General features: G+C 38.8%; 1 protein-coding gene across 5 annotated transcripts in view; it reads left to right on the top strand.

Annotated features, from left to right (window-relative positions):
* AUTS2 (activator of transcription and developmental regulator AUTS2) overlaps positions 1 to 21,243 on the top strand; it is a 1,792,114-nt gene that overhangs the window by 492,897 nt on the left and 1,277,974 nt on the right. The window contains exon 1 of one of the 5 annotated variants that reach the window (XM_089668489.1): positions 11,420 to 11,544. The exons of the other annotated variants lie outside the window; for them this stretch is intronic. Coding sequence (XP_089524615.1) covers positions 11,497 to 11,544 — 48 coding nt within the window. The 5' untranslated portion in view covers positions 11,420 to 11,496. Of the gene's footprint in view, positions 1 to 11,419; positions 11,545 to 21,243 lie in introns of those variants that run through there. 5 annotated transcript variants of the gene reach the window in all.

The raw sequence follows: 21,243 nt of genomic DNA, 5'->3' as shown, positions 1-21,243 counted from the left end.
CACAATCAAGACTGATGTTGCAATATTATTATTATTATTATAATAGCAAAAAGTTCAGTGAGCGCTAACCAATACAGCAGCTGATACACTAAAAAGAAAAACCATACAACCTTAAAAATGACATAAACATAAATAGTGCAGCGCTAGAAACGATGTATATAACTGCACCAATAAAATATATATAAAACAAATGGTGCAAAGTTACTTAAATAATATCAAATGGTGTGGACCACATGATGTGTGTATATAGTTTCCAACAAAGATACAGTAATAACATATATCACACACCTTCACTTCACTATGTAAATGCACAGTATAAATGCACAATAAAAATGATAGTCCAGTGAATATCTAGTGGTGAAAAGGCCACAGATGAACTGAGAAGAAAGTGACTTGATAAGATCCCAGTGACAAATATAGTCCAGCGTCGTGCAGAAAAAATGAGTAAATTGCACACTCACCAGAGGCACAATTTAATTGCGCATTTTTGTCATATACACCAGAGGTCCCTACAGCTATGGATGGAATGAAGCCCGGAATGGATGACTCCACGATGGGGGGTGCCACATCTGGGGGTCCCCTAAAATAGACCTGGCTCCAAACGGGATCTGCTGAATGCAACTCTGGGCCCTGGGATGATCACCTTGTGGTCCTGGGGGGTTAAGTGCTCGATATAGAGCAGAAAGGAGTACCCATAGTGTAGTATTTAGGTCAAATATTGAATGAAGATTAGAACAAGAAAACACACTTTTTCATAAGTATCGTAGTAAAACCAATCCTTGTGCACAAAGGATATATTGAAATACACACTGACCAGCTGGTATGGGTGGGTGGCCGCCGGACCTCCTTGATCCGGCGGCTTGACGTCACAGCTAGCAGGGGCTCCTCCTTGACGCGTGTTTCGTATCACACGTACATCATCAGAAGGGATAAGAGCCCTATTATTATACAGGATTTATATAGTGCTAACAGTTTGCGCAGCGCTTTACAAAATGAAGGTAAACATTACAGTTACAGTACAATTTAGTACAAGAGGAAACAGAGGGCCCTGCTCGTTAGGGCTTACAATCTAGGAGGAAGGGTTGAGTGATACAAAAGGTAATAGCTGTGAGGGGGATGAGCTGATGGAGGAAATAAAAGGCAGTTTACTAGTTAGAAGCAGGATAGGCTTCCTTAAAGAGAACGGTTTTCAGGGATCATCTAAAGGTGGATAGTTTAGGAGATAGTCAGACAGATTGGGGTAGGAAGTTCCATAGGATGGAAGAAGCACGGGAAAAGTCCTGGAGTTGGGCATCGGAGGAGGTGACACGGGAACTAGAGAGCAGAAGGTCTTGGGAGGATCGAAGAGAAAAAACACTACACTCCCTGCACCCAGTAAATGTCTGGCCACTAGATCTTTATAATAATAACAAACAGGACATTCAGCCCAGTGCTTTGTCTAGGCTTCTGGGCAACATGACAAGTGGATCAAATGTGATTTCTAGGGATTGCTTTTAAACAGTGTTGCCATAGTTGCATGGAAGTGAACCTTGACTTTTCTAGCAGTTTTAGAAAATCTTAATTACCTACATAATGAGATCGAGAGGGATTTTTATTGTAATAAATGTTTGTATTTGCTTGTGTAGCAATTATATATGATATGTAAATTTTTGATGGACATTTTTGTAATGCATTGTGTAGTGCACTGTTATTTAAGAAAAGACAAATTAGGAAAGTTTATCTGTAGACAAATCAATGAGTTTATGTGCTTTTGCCGGAGCAACTAGGTAAAGAACGGCATAGCTTTATAAGTATGCAAGATGCTAAAAAAACACAACTTCTTCTTCTACAGCAGAGATGTGATGGAGGCCTAATCACTGATGAAAAACATTCTCAGTTCAGGAGATATGGAATTTCTCTTGAGGTCCTGTGCTTTATGTTTCATTTTCCTTTTTCACCTGCATAAGTGCTCATAATAGCAGCTGTTGGATAAGGTCCAGAAGCTTAAAAAATTAAAGAAACCACTACAAGCAGTTAGAAGGAAGTCAAGGATGTGATCATAGGATGTTTGCATTTCAAATGTGGTAGGTGAGTGGAAAATTGCAAACAGGCCATGCCTGGAAGCATGTGTGGCAGAGAAGACAAAATAAGAAAATACAGAAGTACTGTAGAATATTGTTTCAATATAATGCAATTTCTGTCTTTGACCACTTGAATGCGGGGCACTTTCATCCCCTTCCTGCCTAGGCCATTTTTCAGCTTTCATCTCTTTGAATGAAAATTGCACAGTCATGCAACACTGTACCTACATGACATTTTCACAATTTTTTTGAGACAGATAGAGCTTTCTTTTCTTTTTATTTATTCACCACTAGGGTTTTTATTTTTTGGTAAATAATTGAAAAAAATACAGAAAATGTTGAAAATAAAACTTTTTCTTCGTTCCTGTTATAAAAAATTGCAAATAAGTATGTTTTCTTGTTCACTGATGTGTGCTGATGATGCTGCACTGATGGGCACTGATGATACTGCACTGGTGGGCACTGATGTGGCTGCACTGATGGGCAATGATAAGGCTGCACTGATAGGTACTGATGAAGCTGCATTGATAGGCACTGATGAGGCTGCACTGATGGGCAATGATAAGGCTGCACTGATAGGTACTGATGAAGCTGCATTGATAGGCACTGATAAGGCTGCACTGCTAAGCACTGATAAGGTGGCACCGATGGGCAATGATAAGCTGCACTGATGGGCACTGATGAAGAGGCACTGATGAGGATGCACTAATAAGGCGGCACGGATGAGCACTGATAGGTGGCTCTGATGGGCACCAATATGCTGCACTAATGGACACTGATATGGTGCACTGATGGACACAGATTAGCACTGATGTGGCTGCACTGATGGACACATATATGCTGCACTGATGGAGCTGCACTGATAATCAGAGCACTGATAATCACTGTGCTGATTATCAGTGTAAATGTCCCCTGTCAGAGAATAGTCGGTTGTCGGCTTTTCTTTCCTCACGCTGTGACAGTACTGAGAAAAGTAAATGTTGATAACTGGCATTTGTTTACATGTGATCAGCTGTGATTGGATACAGCTGATTACATGGTAAACAGTCAACGTCATTGACTCTTTACCCTGACTGGTCATGCGCTGTGTCCAAGGGACACATCTCACCACCAATCTCCATGCTGTGTGCAGCCGGGGGTTGGATCACACAAGTGTCATGACATCCACCCAGAGGGACAAAAGGCCTGCCCAGCCATCAATCTGCTATTGGCTGGGTGGAAACCAGTTAAAGTGAACCTGAACCTAAAATGTTAAGATTAGTTAAATTAAAGGGCACAGTTATAAATGTTAATTGTGCCTAAAAAGTACCATGAATAATAAAAAAAAAAAAAAAATATATATATATATATATATATATATATATACACACTATATTGGCAAAAGTATGGGGAAACCCCTCATTGGATATAGGTGTGTCAATCACCTCCATGGCCACAGGTGTATAAAAGCAAGCAGCTAGGCATGCAGACTGCTTCTGAGATTTGGTGTTGTCATTACTTTTCCTTTCTGAAAGTGCACTAGAGAGAGGATTCCTTTGCTTTTCTTCAATTCCCGAAGTCTGTTTTTCCATAGTAAGATTCTCTCCCTAATCTTTTTTTTTTTTTGGGGGGGGGCCTCTGGAAACCATCAGAAAGAAGACCGTTCAAACAGCACTTGATAACTGCATTTATTTACTGTTTCTAACTTATTTACTACACTGTGAGTACAGGTACACAATTATTAAACTGAAGCTCCAGAGAAGAAAACCCAACAACACATAGATTATGGCAGTAGCATTAACACAGCAGTCCCCAGTAACTTAGTTTTATTACCTATTCATCCTGTCAGTAAGTATGCTATTTTCCAACCTCCTTTAACAGACCAATCTGTTCAGCAAAAGTGTCAGCAGGTTGTGTCAAACAATTTAACACTGACAGTAGTGCTTACAATGGTCAGTTTTTATACACATAGTTAAAATATTTACCCCAATAGGAAAAGTCAACATAAAACTATTAGTCCATCTAACACTACCCTCTCCACAGGTTGAAAATGCTGCTGTCCAAAGGTAGTTATATTGCTCCCACATGAATACAGCAGAGAAGTGAGCATAGCCACCATAAGTCTGCCTCTTCTTGGCCATCCAGGATGCATGCTCAGATTAAGGGTCTGGTATGGATTTTTACTGAGAGGTACCTCCTAAAAACCCATTTCAGACTCCGGTATGCATTTAAGGGAGGAACTCTCAGCAATTTTTTTCCATTATTACTTTAGCATATGCCCGTATGCACTGCCCACCCCCAGTGCTTTTTTATTTATATCACCTCATATATTTTTCCACAAAATGGGCATTTTTAATTTGACAAATTCTGCTTTCATTGATTTCAATGGGGTTTAGGCTTCTTTGAAGTTCTGCAAATCCTGGCGAACCAAGCCTAGGACAGTTTGACTGATCACTAATCATAAGCTGATGCACTGTAGAAATTTGGGAATAGTCAGAATACAGTATGTTTTTAGTTGCAATGTTTTCATAACTGAAATAAATAGCTGTAATGGACTAGTGGGGCAATATAACATGGATTGCTTTATTCCCACTTACCCTTGCCGAAAATGATATTACAACATCAGTAATTGCAATCTTGTAAATGAAGACATCAGATACACATATTTAAAACAATTTTTACAGAGGCATTGCTCTAATGCACTCAGAAGCTAGACAATTCCCAGAATGTGCTACCCATTACCATAATTGATGCACAAAGGCAGCATAGAGACGGTAATTAGATGTGTGTGGGAAGCTAGTTTGTTGTCAGGGAATATTAAGTATTCCAAACTAATTTTGAAGGGAACACTTTTGTCATTAAAATCAATTGACACCATAAAATATAATTTTTTTCACTATACATACACCATATTATTCAGAACCTAATGTGTATATCCATAATTTGATTACCTATTTAATATAACATATGGAAATTCTCAAAATGTGTAGCATCAAGTAACTTTTATTTGATATGAGCTTTTACTGTTATACATTTGGGATCTAACACTGACATCATTGGGTTAACATTTGAGAAAATGGAATAGCGTTGGACCTGTAGGGTTATCTTTCTGATATTGCTATCTTAAGGTAATGATGTTGGTGTAAATGATCTGTTTCTTGTCACCAGAAGCTTGTCAAACTCTATGAGATCCTGAAAGTTGCTGAGACTGGATGGGCTGTATAGTGGTACTTACATTTAGTACAATATGAACCCCGGAATGAATGGCCGGTATGCAAGCAATTTGCATTCCACCCAAACTGACAGCTTATGTTTGTAAAAAGACATCCTTCAGGAGTTTTTCATTTTGGGTTGGTTAGCGCTATCCCCTGGTCAGCTGGTTTCTGTAAACAGGCTGTCTACAGGAAACAGATATCCAACAGATAAATAGATATCCAATATGTCAAGCCTTAAAATTGTCTGTGCCCATGAAACAGTGACAAACATCAGTATTTTTCATAGGTGATGCTTTAAAAGCCTCTACCAGTCATTATTTTAGAGTTATCCATAAATAATGGGCCTAGAACTATTGCTCCAGTCTGCGTGGTTATATGTAACATGTGTATCGCAATACACGCTTTCGTGCATAGGTGCCCCCAACACATGCATTTATGTTTGTATATGGGGGATGGGGGTCTCAGAAATTTAGGGGGGGGCATTTTAAGTGCTTTGGTGTAACTTTAATTTTTTTACACTTTTTAATCAATTTATTTTTTACCAAACGTTTTAAGCACCAAGGGGACAAAAAGTCCCATATTTGATGCATTTTGTTGGTGACAGGTTCTCTTTAATGAGACATCAAGGGACCCCTGATGTCTCACCTGTCCTTCATTGAAGCTAGGGGAAAGCAGATCATGTTCCGTTAAGGAACCTGTAGGGATCTGTAAGTGAAATTTTACACTTTGCTTCCGGGTCAGTAACAGGAAGTGAAAATCAGCGAATAAACGTTCACCAATTTCCTTTCCTTCTATCCAACAGTACTGGCCATGCTAATCTTGGGTCCCCTGATGGGCCTCAGAGCCCAGGAAACAAGCCGAGGGTAACATTGGTAGAAATAGGGGTGTTTGGTACAGATCCAGCAGCTGCACATCCAATGGATCACTTCCATTTGACAGCTGACATTCAGTTTATCAGATTTACACACACTCTTAGTGGTTGCAGCTGTCTGGAGTGTGTGTAAGGGCACTTTCACACAGCGGAATCCGCAAGGGGATCTGCCTGCTCAGCGTGGCATCTGTCCGTTGAGCAGGGAGATGCCAGGTCCATGTCTTCTCTACATGTGCAGAGTGCACTGTTCTCAATGGGGCGGTTGAATGTAAATGGACCACCTGTCCATTTAGTTCTGACTGTCATCCGATCCGATCCTCTAGACGGATGGGGAATGGATCCCCTACCATCTGTTTTTAGCGGACTGGATCAGATCAAATGCAGGTAGGTGAACAGACACATGTCCGTTTACATTCGCCTCCCAAAAGAGAACAACATTTTCTATGTCATTGGCAGTAAAGGGGTTAAAGAGTATGTAAAGCCACCTTTCTTTTCTATTTTTCATTATAAATAGAGTATACTTGTGCCTACAGCCTCATAGCTGTATATATGCTGTGTAAGATCTAAGGTACTGTTCCCTGTGACTGCTATTCTCATGAGATTTGAAGTGATATTTGGTGATGCCATTAATGTGCTCCTCACTGTTTTTCTTGCTGGAGGCTCTGACATGAGTAAGCAGAATGGAGCAGGCATTCCTTAGATGAAACAAATGCAGCAGAAAACTGACAGTGGTTCAAATTCTTCCTCTCTGTGTATTCTATAAGTGTCTGATACTCATGCAAGTGTCCACAAGGCAATGCAGTATGTTTGTAATCACAAACCTATGAAAGTGGTACTGACATATCAATGCCTGTCCTCACAGATCCAGCTCAATCATGTCTGTTACACCAAAGATGTTTTACATATTCTCTTCTATTGTATACATTGCAATGCAACATTGAAAGAAAAAAAAATTCCTTAGCTGAAAACTTTGACTTTTTGGGGCTTTGGGTCTACAGCATTATTTACAGTACATTAAAGAAAAAACTAATTTTTGTGGCATCAGATTACTTTGCTGGAATAAATTACAGTATTTTTTTCATGTGTTTTAACATTTAGATTTTCCCCCTTATTTTCAAACTAGTTAAAACCTATAAAAATATACAGCATATGTATTCAAATTTGCTACTAACTTAGAATTCAATTCTGGTAAGTAAAAAAAAATGACTTTATCCTCCCCTCCCCCTCTCCAGATTTTATATCCTGAAAAGATGTTAGATAAACTACAAAAGTAAAATGTTATATAAGATAGAAAAGACAAATCTTCAAAGGTGTAGAGACTGAAATGGTTAAACATGATGCTATAGCTTTGAAAAGTGATATTATCATCAGATTTTTGCTTTTCAAGTCAGAAAACTGAGAACTCTAATTATAGATAATTTTCATGGATTGATATTCAAGGGTAATAGTTATTTTTGCAGTTATGATATTGCTACGGATGAATGAGTCCCAAAACATCTATTAAGGACAACAGAGTTATTCTGCTCTCTGCAGCAGAACTGCCAAGACTCCCCTGCATAATATTCTAAATTATTTTAAACGGTATACACATTTTTTAATGACTCTGACAACATGAAACATCTGTTTTCCAGATAGTGTGCAGTTATTAATTGCTCATTAGGATTATTTTCACCTATCCAGCAGGAATTACAAGTAAAGATTTTCTTTCACCAGATGCAACAGAAGATAATTTTAAAAATAAAGATTTAAGTGAGCAATAACTCCCTACCCCATTAATCACTGATGTTTACATTGTACCATACATGTACTTGCTGATTAATTGTTCTGTACTTTGGCTCTGTATTGGTTTTGTGACTAATGAAAATGATAATTTCTGTAATAATTTTACATTCACTGCTTTCAGTTTCTACTTTTGTTGGGAGTTTTTTGGGCAAAAATTACAGTATTCTTTTTTGATAGAGTGTGTTCTCAGTTGAAACACAAAAACAAAGGCATTGGTTGAGATAACTTAGAAACCAAGAAGAAGATTCATGTTTCATTTCCTGAATAACATAAACAATTGAGTACTGTCCGTGATACTTTTTTTATTTGCACTAACATACAATTTTGAGGACACGTTTTCGGGGTATGTCCCCTTATTCAAAGTCCAAGCAGTACTATTACAAATCACAAAGTTTAAGCAGAATGTTAGAAGGGATGAAAAAAAAAAAAAGGCTACAGATAAGATACAGCAAAAGGGGGGGGGGATACTACACTCACACAGAGGGGGTCAAGCTAGCTAATAGTCATAAAACTGTTGGATAATGAGTGAGGAATCCCATATCCAAGTTAAGACCCTTATCTCTTGTGTCAAATAGAATTATCATTCTTAGTTCAAAAGTTTTTCTTTCCTGAATGGATTTGAATTTTCCTTTCAGAACTAAAACATTGAGGTCTCCCATTGTGTGGCCTGGTTGTGTGAAATGGTGTCCTACAGGTGTGCAAAGGTCATCTTCTTTATGTTCCTTGATGGTATGTCTGTGCAAATTCATCCTTGTTTGCAACTTCTGTCCTGTTTCGCCAACGTAGGATCCTTTGCTGCATTTTCTGCACTGGATAAGGTACATAACATTACTGGAGGTGCAGCTGTATGATCCGGAGATATTAAAGATCCCTTTTGAGTGTCTGACACTTTTTGATAGATTGATTTGGTTGCACAGCTTGCAGCGTTTTTTATTGCAGGGTGTGCTTCCATTATTTGTGACATCTTGATCAGAAGGAAGTTTCCTACTGATTAGTTTATTTCTGAGGTTGGGGGGTTGTCTGAAGGCCAGTATTGGGGGTTGCTGGAATATTTCTTTCAGAGTTCCATCCTCTGTTATGATGGGTTGTAAATCTTTGATTATTTTTCTTATTCCTTCTAGTGCTGGGTTGTATGTGGTTACTAGAGGTACACGGTTGTTTGCTTTTTTCTCTTTGTACTGAAGTAGATTTTTTCTTCGTGTCACCTCAAGCTGAATAACATAAAAAGCAATAAAAAAAAGCAGAATAGAAATCAAATGACAATAGGTAAAGGTAGGAGAAGCTGATATGTGATCTCAACTGCTGCCCTTCTGGCCATGCAGCCACTCATTGTCCAGTGGTCAATCTTTGTGGTTTCAATCTTTGCCCCCCCCCTATGTCACTACAGGACACACAGACATCTGACACCCCAGATACCAAGATACTAAATGTCAGGGTCTGGATCTGAACCTGTGATCTTTGTGGTGTCTGGTTGTGGCACTTCTAGCTTTTCCACCTGGACAGCTCCCTGTCTGATCACCTAGGGCATTCTTGCCTTGCATCTTACTTTTTGTGAACCTTGAACTTTTTGCCCCTCCCTTAAACTTCTTAATTTATGTCCTTTTCTCCACTACTACTCATTATTGACCTTGACTTGTTCCTTGACTACGCTTCATCTTGATCCCAACCTACAACCACTTGTTTTCCAACTTTGGCTTGTATACTGACTATGCTTCTGCTTGATCCCTACCTGCTATACCTGTCACTGGACCCTGGCTTGCTCACCTCTGAGGACTGTGACCTGGTACTAACGGCAAAGCCAAAAACCACCATCAGGATCTCTGGTGGATACCGGTTAGTGTTCACCCACACCTCAAGTGGCTCAGTGTCATCCACCAGGGTGACCTGCTTGTGCACTTAACCAGCTGGTCAGTGGGAGCCTCTCTACTGCTATATCTACTGGTCTCTGAGCCTGACCCCTGACTGTGACGCTAAAAGAGGATGCAGTGCTGTAACAGTGTAAGGGGAGGCATCACAGGACACTGGAGAGGTGAGTATTCTTTGAAGAGATTTGCTTATGCCAGGGGTGGGCAACCGTGGCCCTCCAGCTGTTGCGGAACTACAAGTCCCATGAGGCGTTGCAAAACTGACAGTTGCAAGCATGACTCCCAAAGGCAGAGGCATGATGGGACTTGTAGTTCACCAACAGCTGGAGGGCCACAGCTGCCCACCCCTGGCTTATGCCAAATGTTTGGGGTGACAACTGGGTCCTTTTAACTTGTTTGACCTTTCAGCACTGAAGCTTAGTAATAAACACTACTTACAAAATGTTTGCATGCTCTCCCCATGTTTGTATACGTTTCCAGTAGATGCCTTGGTTTCCTCTCATAGACCTAAATGTAATGACAGTTTAATGAAAGTTCACCTTTTCTAGAACATAGCCTATACAGTCAAGGGGTCCCAGTAGACATAAAAACTGTGCAGCTTTGTAAAATGTTCATTAATTTTATTGTCATGCCTGCAGGCTATGTGTGTTTCCAACTAGCAATGCCCACAGCCTGCTCTGTTGCTAGGATGTGAAAACAATTGGATGCTCACTCCCAGCATTACGGTAGGGGAACCTCATCCTAGCAACAAGGTAGAATGTGGGGATTGGTAACTAAGAGTTTTTTTGGCCAGGCTTTGGGGAAAGCGGCCCAAATGGTCTACAGGTTTGACAAACAAATAATGAACATTATACAAACCTGCACTGTTTCTTTAATATCTATTGGGCTCCTTTGGATGCATAGGCTATTTTGTTTTTAATGTAACGTACCCTTGAACTCTCTTCCATGTGAAATTTAACACAACTGTGTAAAAAGTGGAGGTCAGGGCACTAGCTAGAAAGATACTTTGGAGGTCTATTTACTGTAAAAACTGAACTATTTGCTGGTACTATGTAAATGAGCCAAATAAAAATATCTTTTAAGATGTATGTAAGAATGAAGTGACGGTTTTTATTGGTTGCAGATTGTGTATTTTATTTGTCAGTGAACATTTATCAGCTAAAGTAAAGTACATAAAAGACTTAGCTTTTGAAGCAGGAGTATCTTTGGTCACAGAAGGACAGAAAGCAGAGAACATAGTGACACATTAAGGCTTATAAGAGTTAATCTTTTCGCGCTGCAATCCCTGACTGGGCAGCATGTTGTCAGAATAATGTTTAGCCAGGTGTTAATCCATGTCTGGAGGGAAGTGCAGGAATTCATTATTCATCTAACTGGAGGGAGGTCGTTCTCATGGGATGCTGCCAGGTCTGAAGCCAGCCTCCTCCTGGCTTACTGACATGTGCCATTTGTGATGAACACGGCTGAAGTCCATTTGAGGAATTCTCCTGTCAAGCAGCCAAGCTGACAGAGAAACACAGCACGGAGCATTCACACGGCACACTGGAAGCAGGGAGCTAGATCACAGCAGGGCTTAGTGGGCAACTGGGCAGAATCTAAAGGTTTTGTCCATTCTTGTGTGTAACTGTTTCACAGCGAAGGATAAGCCTCGTCTCCAGCATTGACCATTTGTTTGGATCTCTATACTGACACCACACTAACTTTCAAACCCATAGCAGGAGACCATGATCAAGTCTAGCTGGTTTTATGTGAAGTTCAAGTATGCCGAAAAGGTAAGCTTATCTTTTTCCGATTACGCTCAACCCTTGTGATTATATAGCTAGTGCTTTAAGTAATCTTTGAGTTATTAAAAACGCAGAATAATCCACCTGACGTTTCTTTGGATACATAGGTCTTGTAAATAATAAAAACAAAACTTTGTAAAGTAAGTATAAACTACATTTAGTTGATATTGTTACATTAGGTTATTATGTCATAGGGTAATATTTTAGTGCTAAAGTCAAATTTTGAGAAAACTACTATGCCTCTCACCAAAAAACATGCAAATCTGGGTTTATCATATTTTTTATTGCAGTTCGGCCCTTCATCTTCTCTGATTTTCAATCTATTATAAAACAAACTTTTCAAAGTCTGTCCTGTCCCTGGTTTGGAAGTGTATTAAATGGTTTAATGTGGGTTGTCCTTGATTAGTCAAATCTAGTTTGCCCATCATCATTGCTATCAATAGACGTATTAAATATGTATACATAACCACCAAACCATGTGACCCCTTTCACGGTGTATGATAATTATATACCATGTGTAATTCATGAGATTATCAGGACTTGAGGATAAATGCCACCATTGCTTTGCTGCATGCAGTATAAGGCAAACACAGTTGCTGAAAATTATGTCTTAAAGTATACGAAACATGGTGCTATTCATTTAAAAAAAAAAAAGAAAAAAACTGGCGAAAAGAATATTGCTCTATGGTGATCTATCAGGTTATTTTTTACATTAACACATAGCATCTGATTGGTCACCATATGCACAAAAAAGTCCTTTCTGTAACATGCATGAGCAATGAAATCACAACTGATAATTTGTAATGGAACTGAGTCTAATATGTATTTCCACTAAGAAAGCAAGAACATCAGGACTACAATAATTTGTTTTAAATCATCACACGCTGCAGTTTTGGTGTAAATCAATGTGTAGATTAGTAGCTCATTCAGTGCTATTGAGCAACCACCTGTTAAAGGAATAGTATTTAATGACAGCATGCTTTTGCCCATTGTATCAGAAATTCACTTATAATGAGCTTTAAGTTACACTGAAGACAACGCTGACAACATTTACCATCTTAGTCTGTATAAGACTGATTATAGTTTTAGTATCTTGTTGCATTTTTCTAATGATTATGAAAAATCTTTCCATACATCCAATTAAAATGGATCTCATTATAACCTGCAGATTAAAAACCCTCAGCCATTCTCTACTCTTTAGCACTGTTTGGTACATCACCAAACTTTATTCACCAGGAGGGGAGCCAGTATTTACCAAGAAGTAAATGTGCAAGTACGGTGGGAAAGTCTTTTAAGAGGGTCTAATCTTCCTTAAACAATCAGATTTCCTTGAGGAGTGATGCAAAATCTGGCAAATCCAAGACGAGAACCTGATCTCCCGTTAAAGAATCAATTGTCCCTATTCTATATATCATCCCACCGCCGTCACTATCATTATCAGTGAAGTGCATTGGCACTCCCCTATCTTTCTATTATGGCCTCAATGTATTTAAAGAAATAGTAAAAATAATTTTCATTCACATTTTTTCAGTGAAATTATTGTTAAAATATTAGCATATGTCAAAAAGCATCTCAAATGTACCCATGTATGTCTATACAGTTTCTATATTGAAATACAAAATCAACATCACCAGATTTTCTTTATGCAACACATTCAAAAGGAAGTGACACATAAATATACTTGGCATTAAAAAATACATTGTTGTACCTTCATTTCTAAGACAGGGTCAGATTAGCATTTATTTTATTTATGATTGTGGTAGTCAGCTTTTAACAAGGTACTTTGTATAAGAAAAAGAAAACACAAAAGGGTGCACTCTCCTCATGCATTACCGTAGTTGCAAATTAATTTATTAAAAACATGACAAATGTATGCTCACAAAACAAATGTAAAAAACGAACATGAAGCCAAATGGGTCAATGTCACACAACTGGAGTCCTGTGATGATGGTGCCCGGTGGGAAAACTGACGCATTTCGGGAGTTGAACTCCCTTTTTCAAAGCTCCAGTTGTGTGACATTGACCCATTTAGCTTCATGTTCGTTTTTTACATTCGTTTTGTGAGTGTCCATTTGTCACGTTTTTAATAAATTAATTTGCAACTACGGTAATGCACGAGGAGAGTGCACCCTTTTGCGTTTTTCTTTTGCTAGCATCAAGACTCCCCCATCTTTAGAGGGTTGCACCCCACCAAGTGACAGTTACCGTTTTATATGTGGAGCATAAAGATTAGAGCTCTGGTGTTTATTTCATTTGAAGGTACTTTGTATGGAATAAACACTATACAACATAACTATTTTCTCCTTTGGTCCAACTACCTTCACCCTCTTTCATGGAAGTTTCCTATTGTCATTCATTACATGCAGTGTTTGCAGAATGAGTTTTAGTTATTGTGGCATACTCATATACAATGAAGGACATGTAGAAAATAAATGTATGCAAGCTGACTTTTCTACAGGCAGCAGTAGCTTGTAAAGCTCTGCAACTATTGCTCACGCAAAATCCATATACCCAATTACCTTCCCTTTTTCATCTAAAGTCTATAGGTACATTACAGATTTACAGGAACCAATTTTACATTTTCCCTTATTTTGTCTTTTTTAGTATCACCCAACCAAATATTATTTTTAGTAATCTTGGGACCCACAAATGCATTAAAGGATTCTATTTAATTTGTGGTTATTCTCATTTTGGTGGGAATTTAAAGTAGAACAAAACTCCCAGAAATACTTACCTCCACCTTCCAGTGATGTGGCATTTGCCTCTGTCACCGGCCACTGTCATCTTCCCCAGCCACTCACTAATATCGGATTTTTGACCTCTGGATTGGCTGGTGAGGAACTGACATCATCCTGTGTATGCGCTCAGGAGTCAGTCATTCTGGCACAGCCGGTTTGTGTTGGGAATCCACGCTGAGCTACACAAGTGCAGATCACTGAACATTCCATAGAAGAGTGTGAGCATGCAGGTAAGTGTTTGTTATTACAGAAGAGACATAACGGGGTTTATTTACTAAAGCTGGAGAGTCCAAAATCAGACTCCCTTCTGCATAGAAACCAATCAGCTTCTAACCTCAGCTTGTTCAATGAAGCTTTGGCAATGAAACCTGGAAGCTGATTGGTTTCTATGCAGAAGGGAGTCTGATTTTGGACTCTCCAGCTTTAGTAAATAAACCCCAACATGTCTCTTCTGCAATAAAGAGCTGCCTGCTTGCAGTTTTTTACTACTTAAAGCTGCATTAAATCCAAAAGAAAACATTTATTAGATTGCAGCTTACCAGTTCTTAGATGTGATGGATTTCTTTATTTTCTTTTCACCTGGTAATCCTGCCAGCATTTTAAAAGAACAAGTTATCCTGCAGATGTATTAGCTAGAGGGAAGAGACAAACCATTTACCACTGACAGGGATGCTTACAATGATCAGCTTTTAAGTATTTATGTGAAAACTTTACTCCAATAGGAACAGAACTGGTGCTGTAACGGATTATAAAGTGTGAGCTGGAGTTTGACTTCAGTTCAAGGTGATCTAATTTTTTGCGACTTTTTTTGGAAATTGAGAAGCATTCTAGTATCAAAGTGGATGAATAATATATCAAGGTGCACTAAGCCTTTGAAAGTCACCCACTGAAGTCAAGTTGAAGTCTCCCATTATTGAAGTTGAAAGGATGAAAATTTGAATATTAATTCCTGTGAAATGTAATTGTATACAATGGCTAGACACCTTGGATAAAGCCAAAAGCCCTTAACCCCCACCATCTCACAAACCAACCTTGCAGTTATTGGAAATAAGTGTCACTTAAAAAACCTCTAAACAATCCGATAAACATTGATGGTCAGCGCCACTTTATACTCATCCATAAAACAATCTCACAACATTGCCATTTTTGTAATATTTGATCACATACTGTATTTTAAAAACCCTTTTAGGCCTAAATATTACTTAAACTTCTCCAAAATTTAAATATTAAAAGTAATTTATTAAAATTAAATTTTCCATAAGCAGAGGCCCTGGAGAATACAATGGTGGCAGCTGCAAATTTTCATGTCACACATTATTAAAACAATTGTTTATCAAGCACAAAATTTAATTGATAAAACACTAGTTAATTTTAGAACAAAACATGCTAAGTTATACCAATTTTTTGTAAAATATAAATGATCCCTATCTTATACTATTTCAGGTTCTCCTTAATGGGACCACAAAAAAACCCATGCCAGGACAGCACACTACTTTTCTTTAAAAAAGTAATAAATAAATAAACCATACGTGCTCAAGTTTACTGCTGCCGCCTTAAAATAGAAACTTAATGTCATATAACCAAATTAGAGACAATTACTAATCTGGAGGAGGTGGTGTGATAATTAAAATAACATAAAAATATATTACTATATACAGTATATCTACCAATACTATTTGGTTGTTACAGGTTCTCCTTAATGAAACATCAGGGTTTTTTCAACCCCTGATGTCCCACCTGCCCTCCATTAAAACTACTGAAGGCCAAACCCAGAAGTGCTGTAATGAACCTCATTTCCAAGTTCTTACTAAGGGAAATTAGCTAATGGACTTTGGCTGATCTCCTTCCCATACACCCGGCGGCATCCACCAGGGGCTGCAGATAGAGGTGCAGAGCCTGGGAAACATAACAGGGGTGTACTCAGGGGAAACAAATGTACGAGGGGTGCATGGAAGTGATCTGGTGACTGTACAGCTATCTGATTGCTTCCACTTGATGGCTGACTGTCATTTTGTCAGATTTACACACACATTCCAGGCTGGTGTGGCAGCTGGTATTGTGTATAAAACCACCTATTGTTGCCAACTTATGCCATATGTCAGGGGCAGCAAAAGAGTGAAAGCCACCCCCCTCCCCACCTTTAATCACAGCTTTTCTCCACTGCAGTCTGATTGGATTAATTCATTAAATTATCCATTCTCCCATTCCTCTGTTGTGAGATGAAAGGGAGGGCTCACCACTGTAAACAGTACTACACAGCAATCACATGGCAAAGAGCCACTCCAATCAGCTCCGTGCCGTTAGCCAATGCTCTCTGCTGTCTAATGACACTACAAGGGCATAAAGGTACACCCATCTTCCCTAGTAACGGTGTCCTCCTACAAGAAATAAAATAGTAATTTGACGCAGTTTGCGTTTGTCATTTACAAGAAAACACTGCAGAGATGGGATAATTATTCCACAATATTTTGTAAACATTAACACCTTCCTTCCAGTTGCACACAAATATGTGGCCTCTCAGCAGGTGGGCCTTAAAACAAAATGGCCACATATATGAGGCCCTGTATAAACAACTTACTGTGCTGAGACCACACTCCCTGCACACTCCCAGCATGGTAGCCGGGGGGGGGGGGGGGATCAGTAAGCTCACGTGACCTTTCTGACAACTGATCACAGTGATCTCATGACTCGAAGGCTCTCTCCGCCACCCAGCATCTAGAAGCTCTTAAAAGGCCTGGTGGCATTGGCAGGAAGAGGTGAAAAAAGATATTTACTGTGGAAGCTGTGCACAACAGTTGAGATTGTGCACAAAAAAAGTTGAGGGCGAAGGACTAGCCACCAGGATGGCCTGGAGGTTCGCCATGCCTGGTTCTGCCTGTTCTTACTCTTGTTACGTGAATGCTCATCGGAATGCTATTGAGGGAGATTATTTAGATGCGATGGAAGAGGTGGACTAGGCAACACCCACGAGAATGAATTAAGAAGCAGAGAGATGTTCATGATGCAGGTCATCACATACAGCTTCTTTTCCTCTCCAGCAGGCCCTCAGGAGAGCAATGAGAAGCACAGTCGTGAAATCTAATGAAACTAGCAGTCATATGCAGCAGTGCTTTAGATGATCTCATGTTGCACGTATACAACTAACGATACCTATACAAAATTACATTTAGAAAAATGCACTGCTATCTTTCAGGGCAAAGGGAAAATGTTTCAGGGCATTGCTTGAATATAATTAAAATGTGTTAATATTCCCAATAAGATAGCAAATCCTCACTTTTTGAGTTAGGCCCACTTTTAGATATGAAGGGATGGACGCTGCTCAACCAACCCCAGGAGTCCAATGTAGAGGAATGGCCTCAGCCAACATACTGGCCACACCCTTTCACGCATTTCACCCCACCCACCAGGGGCCTAGTCACAGAGGTACACATCAGAGTGTGTGGCTGAAGCCATTCCTCCACATTGGACTCCTGGGGTTGGTTGAGCAGCGTCCATCCCTTCACTTGTATTGGCTGACACGGGAATCGTTCGGACTCATGCCCCCCTCTTCTCACTTGCTGGTGGGGTGATCCTTTTCCTTCCATTCATAGCTTGGAGCAGCGCCATAAGGTATACTTTCCACTTTTAGATGTATTACAAATTATACACATATTGGATGATAATTACTACACCAGATCTTTCAAAGTCCCATTAGGGCACAATTCTCTAAATTCAATAAACTTGTTAGATCTCTGTCTGCTTATGAAAAAGGTCATGTGAACATTTACAGGATCACAATTTACTGTATCCACTACATTTTTTGTTTTAGTAAAACATTCCTATTTTAAGCCCAGCAGAGCTTGTCAGCCCTTGACCAGATCGTGACAGCAATGTGATTGAGCTGAAATCTAATTCCGCGTATTTCTCTTATTTCTGATTACAATACAGCATCTGGATATTAATGCAGATTAGCTGCATTGTAAGTGCAAGTAGCTTGAGCAGAGTGGGCTACGATGCTGTGAGCAGATTGAAACATTTCAAGCAGAGCCAGCATCAAGCCTTGTGTTTACTGGAAGAAAATGATTGCGGCTGAAATCCTATTTCCTCTTCAAATGGAAGTGTAGCTTTGCATGCAGATTTTCAAAGATTCTTGCTTGGATTGTTAGAGTATTAGATGGCAATTAATTTAAAATGTTCTTGAGAAATGAATTACTGTAGAAAAGGAAAGGAGGCAAGCAATTCATGCATGACCTCTTTTTCCTTACCATCTTTTTTTATGTAGAGTGAAATATAAATTACAATATGTTTATATTGTCCTCAAAGAATGGTACCTGTTATACTACTTTTTAAGCAGCATATGTTTTACATATTTTACCATCATCTGTAGAACATGTGTTGCAGCTTTTTGATACCAAGTAATAATGATGTACAGTAGGTATTTTTTTTAATAGCACTGACATATCCATAAACCCAATGAATTATGAAACATAGCAAGGTTCCACTCATACAGCATGCTACAAACACCATCATGTTCTCTAAATGAGAAAATCTTTTGTATGCAGTGTATTAGCTGAATTATCCACCAGCTTCTTATGTCACATATAGTAGATGTAAATGCAGTTTCTAAAATCATATCCAATATGTAGCATGCTAATTTAAAAATAAAAATTATTTGAATTCCTTCTAATGAACAGCTTTCATTAAAATAATACCTGATAATCCTGTTGTTCAGACCCTTTCTGTTATAGGGGAACTGGGCTCCTTCCCTGTCTCCCAAGTAGTGTCCTGGTTGTTACCCTAGCACATGCATTTCCAACTGAGAATATAAGCAGCCTTGCTGACATGCAGGCATGCTTTGACTTTGTCTCCATCAGGAAAGCTCACCTGAGAAATGATATGCAAATGCCACTGGAGTGTATGCATCTAGACAGTAAGTGGCTACAAGGAGGCTGAAGGTACTCAGAAGTACTGTGCTAAGATGCAAAAAAAAGGTTTAAAAACAATGACAATTTTTTATGATGCACAGTCTTTACATTGGATGTCATCTAGTTAATTCTACCTTAAAATCTATATCTATAGAAATGAATGGGATGACAGAACTCATGGGCAGGCCGGACTGCCAAGAGTATTGACAAAAAGGCAGGCAATCAGTTCCTTCTGGACTGGAGGAAGGGGAGTTTATCACTTAATATACGTGTAAGTGCACCAAAGATGCAGTTAGAATTTTAAGTGTTACTAAATCCACAACAGTAAAATCAGTCTGTATATGCAGTAAAGCATGCTTGTTATACTTACTGTGGAACCTAAGGGGTTAATCCTTAACACTGTGTAAAAAGGATGTTTGATCCTCTCTTCTCTGATCCTCCCCTTTTTGTACTGTCCCTAATATATCTCCTGATCAAACGGAGCTTTGCAGCAAGCTGCACATGTTCAGTTTGGTGTGTATTGCTAGAGAGTTGTTTTTTTCTTGGGAGAGTGCATGTGATCAGCACTGTGCCAATTAGCACTGTCCAGGGGTCCTGCAGTCTCATATGGGAGTATGAAAACTCCCCCTACAAGCTTTAACCAGTGCTCTGTTGAAGTCACAAGACTGCTCTACCTGCTGATGAGAAAAGGTATTTAGCAGTTTATATTTACTAAAATAATTGCATTTCCATGTTGTGTGTACTGTGGGAGACCAGATATAGTGAATGTAGGGTCCTGGGTTTAGCTACACTTTAAGGTGTCCAGAAGCAAGATGTTTGGACTGAAGTTCCTAAACCAAGCCCCAGTATGGATGAAATCATCCTACTTTTGTTGAAGTTCAAGCTTCAGTTAAAGTGTCTGAAGAATGAGGTCAAATGTCATTGGGCTTAGAATGAGATGAATACTGACAATAATAATGACATTCACAACTAAGTGAAATATACCAGGCCCAGTGCTTTCTCTCTGTTTTTTTTTTTACATTATACATAATAATGGACACTTGAGGTTCCAAATTGTACTTGTTGACCTATAGTAACAACTGTTGTGGTATATTTACTAAAACCAGACTGTGGAAAATCTGATGCAGCTTTGCATAGAAACCAATTAGCTTCCAATTTTTCTTTTTCAAAGCTTAAAGTATAACTAAAGGCAAAACTTGTTTTAGTTTTAGATAGTGTGCAAAGGTATTACAACACTTATTAGGTTTTTATTGCTGTTTGTGTCCCTGTTAGGGAGATTCACCCTCTCTAGCCTGTTTACTATTATCATTGAAAGTAAAAGAAAATCTCAAATGTTGGGCTGTCCTCAGAAAAGTAATAGAGGAGAAATCTTCCAATGCGGACACTAGTTCTGTTGACCTGACGGGCCCCAAAGGATTCCCCTTAATTTGCAGGTATTTCCTTTTGCTTCTTGTTTGGCTATTGGACAGTATTACTCCTGCAAATACACTCAGTGAAAAGGTTACTATCACTTAGCCATATGTGTGAAATGTTGTAACTAACAGTATTATTCATCCATGTGGTTTATATGTTACTTGCTAGGTTTAATATGAAGTTAAAATACAAATGAGCCCTCTGTCACAAAAGTGCCCATTCTATCAGTCAGTTACTTTTGGAAGGCCCTCACACTACATGACCTTCACTTTTTTTGGTTCAACAGTAAACCACAATTTTCCAGAGCTTAAAACAATCACACTCCAATAAAACAACATTTGTTATATTGGAAATATAGGTCATAAATCAGCTTCAACAATCGATTTGTCCATTTTAAAATTTGTAAATATTATTTAATGGAATGTTGAGGAAAAATGTACTTGGAAAATATATACTGTCATTATCTACAAAAAGGCTGATTTTATCCCTGCACAGAACTGTACTGGAACGCAGTAAAAAAACAAAAAATGCATTAAAAAAGCATCAAAAAAATCACCGCACCCCAATACAGTGAAAAAAAAAACAGGAAAGGAAGCAAAGGAAAAGCATTGTCTTCATGAAAATAAAGATTT

The sequence above is a fragment of the Staurois parvus genome, unplaced genomic scaffold (assembly GCF_062004578.1).
Source record: "Staurois parvus isolate SC_StPar_1 unplaced genomic scaffold, SC_StPar_1.0 ptg000058l, whole genome shotgun sequence".
Classification (NCBI taxonomy): Eukaryota; Metazoa; Chordata; class Amphibia; order Anura; family Ranidae; genus Staurois; species Staurois parvus.
The sequence above is the reverse complement of the archived record's forward strand: the minus strand, read 5'-3'. Positions and strand labels throughout refer to the sequence as shown.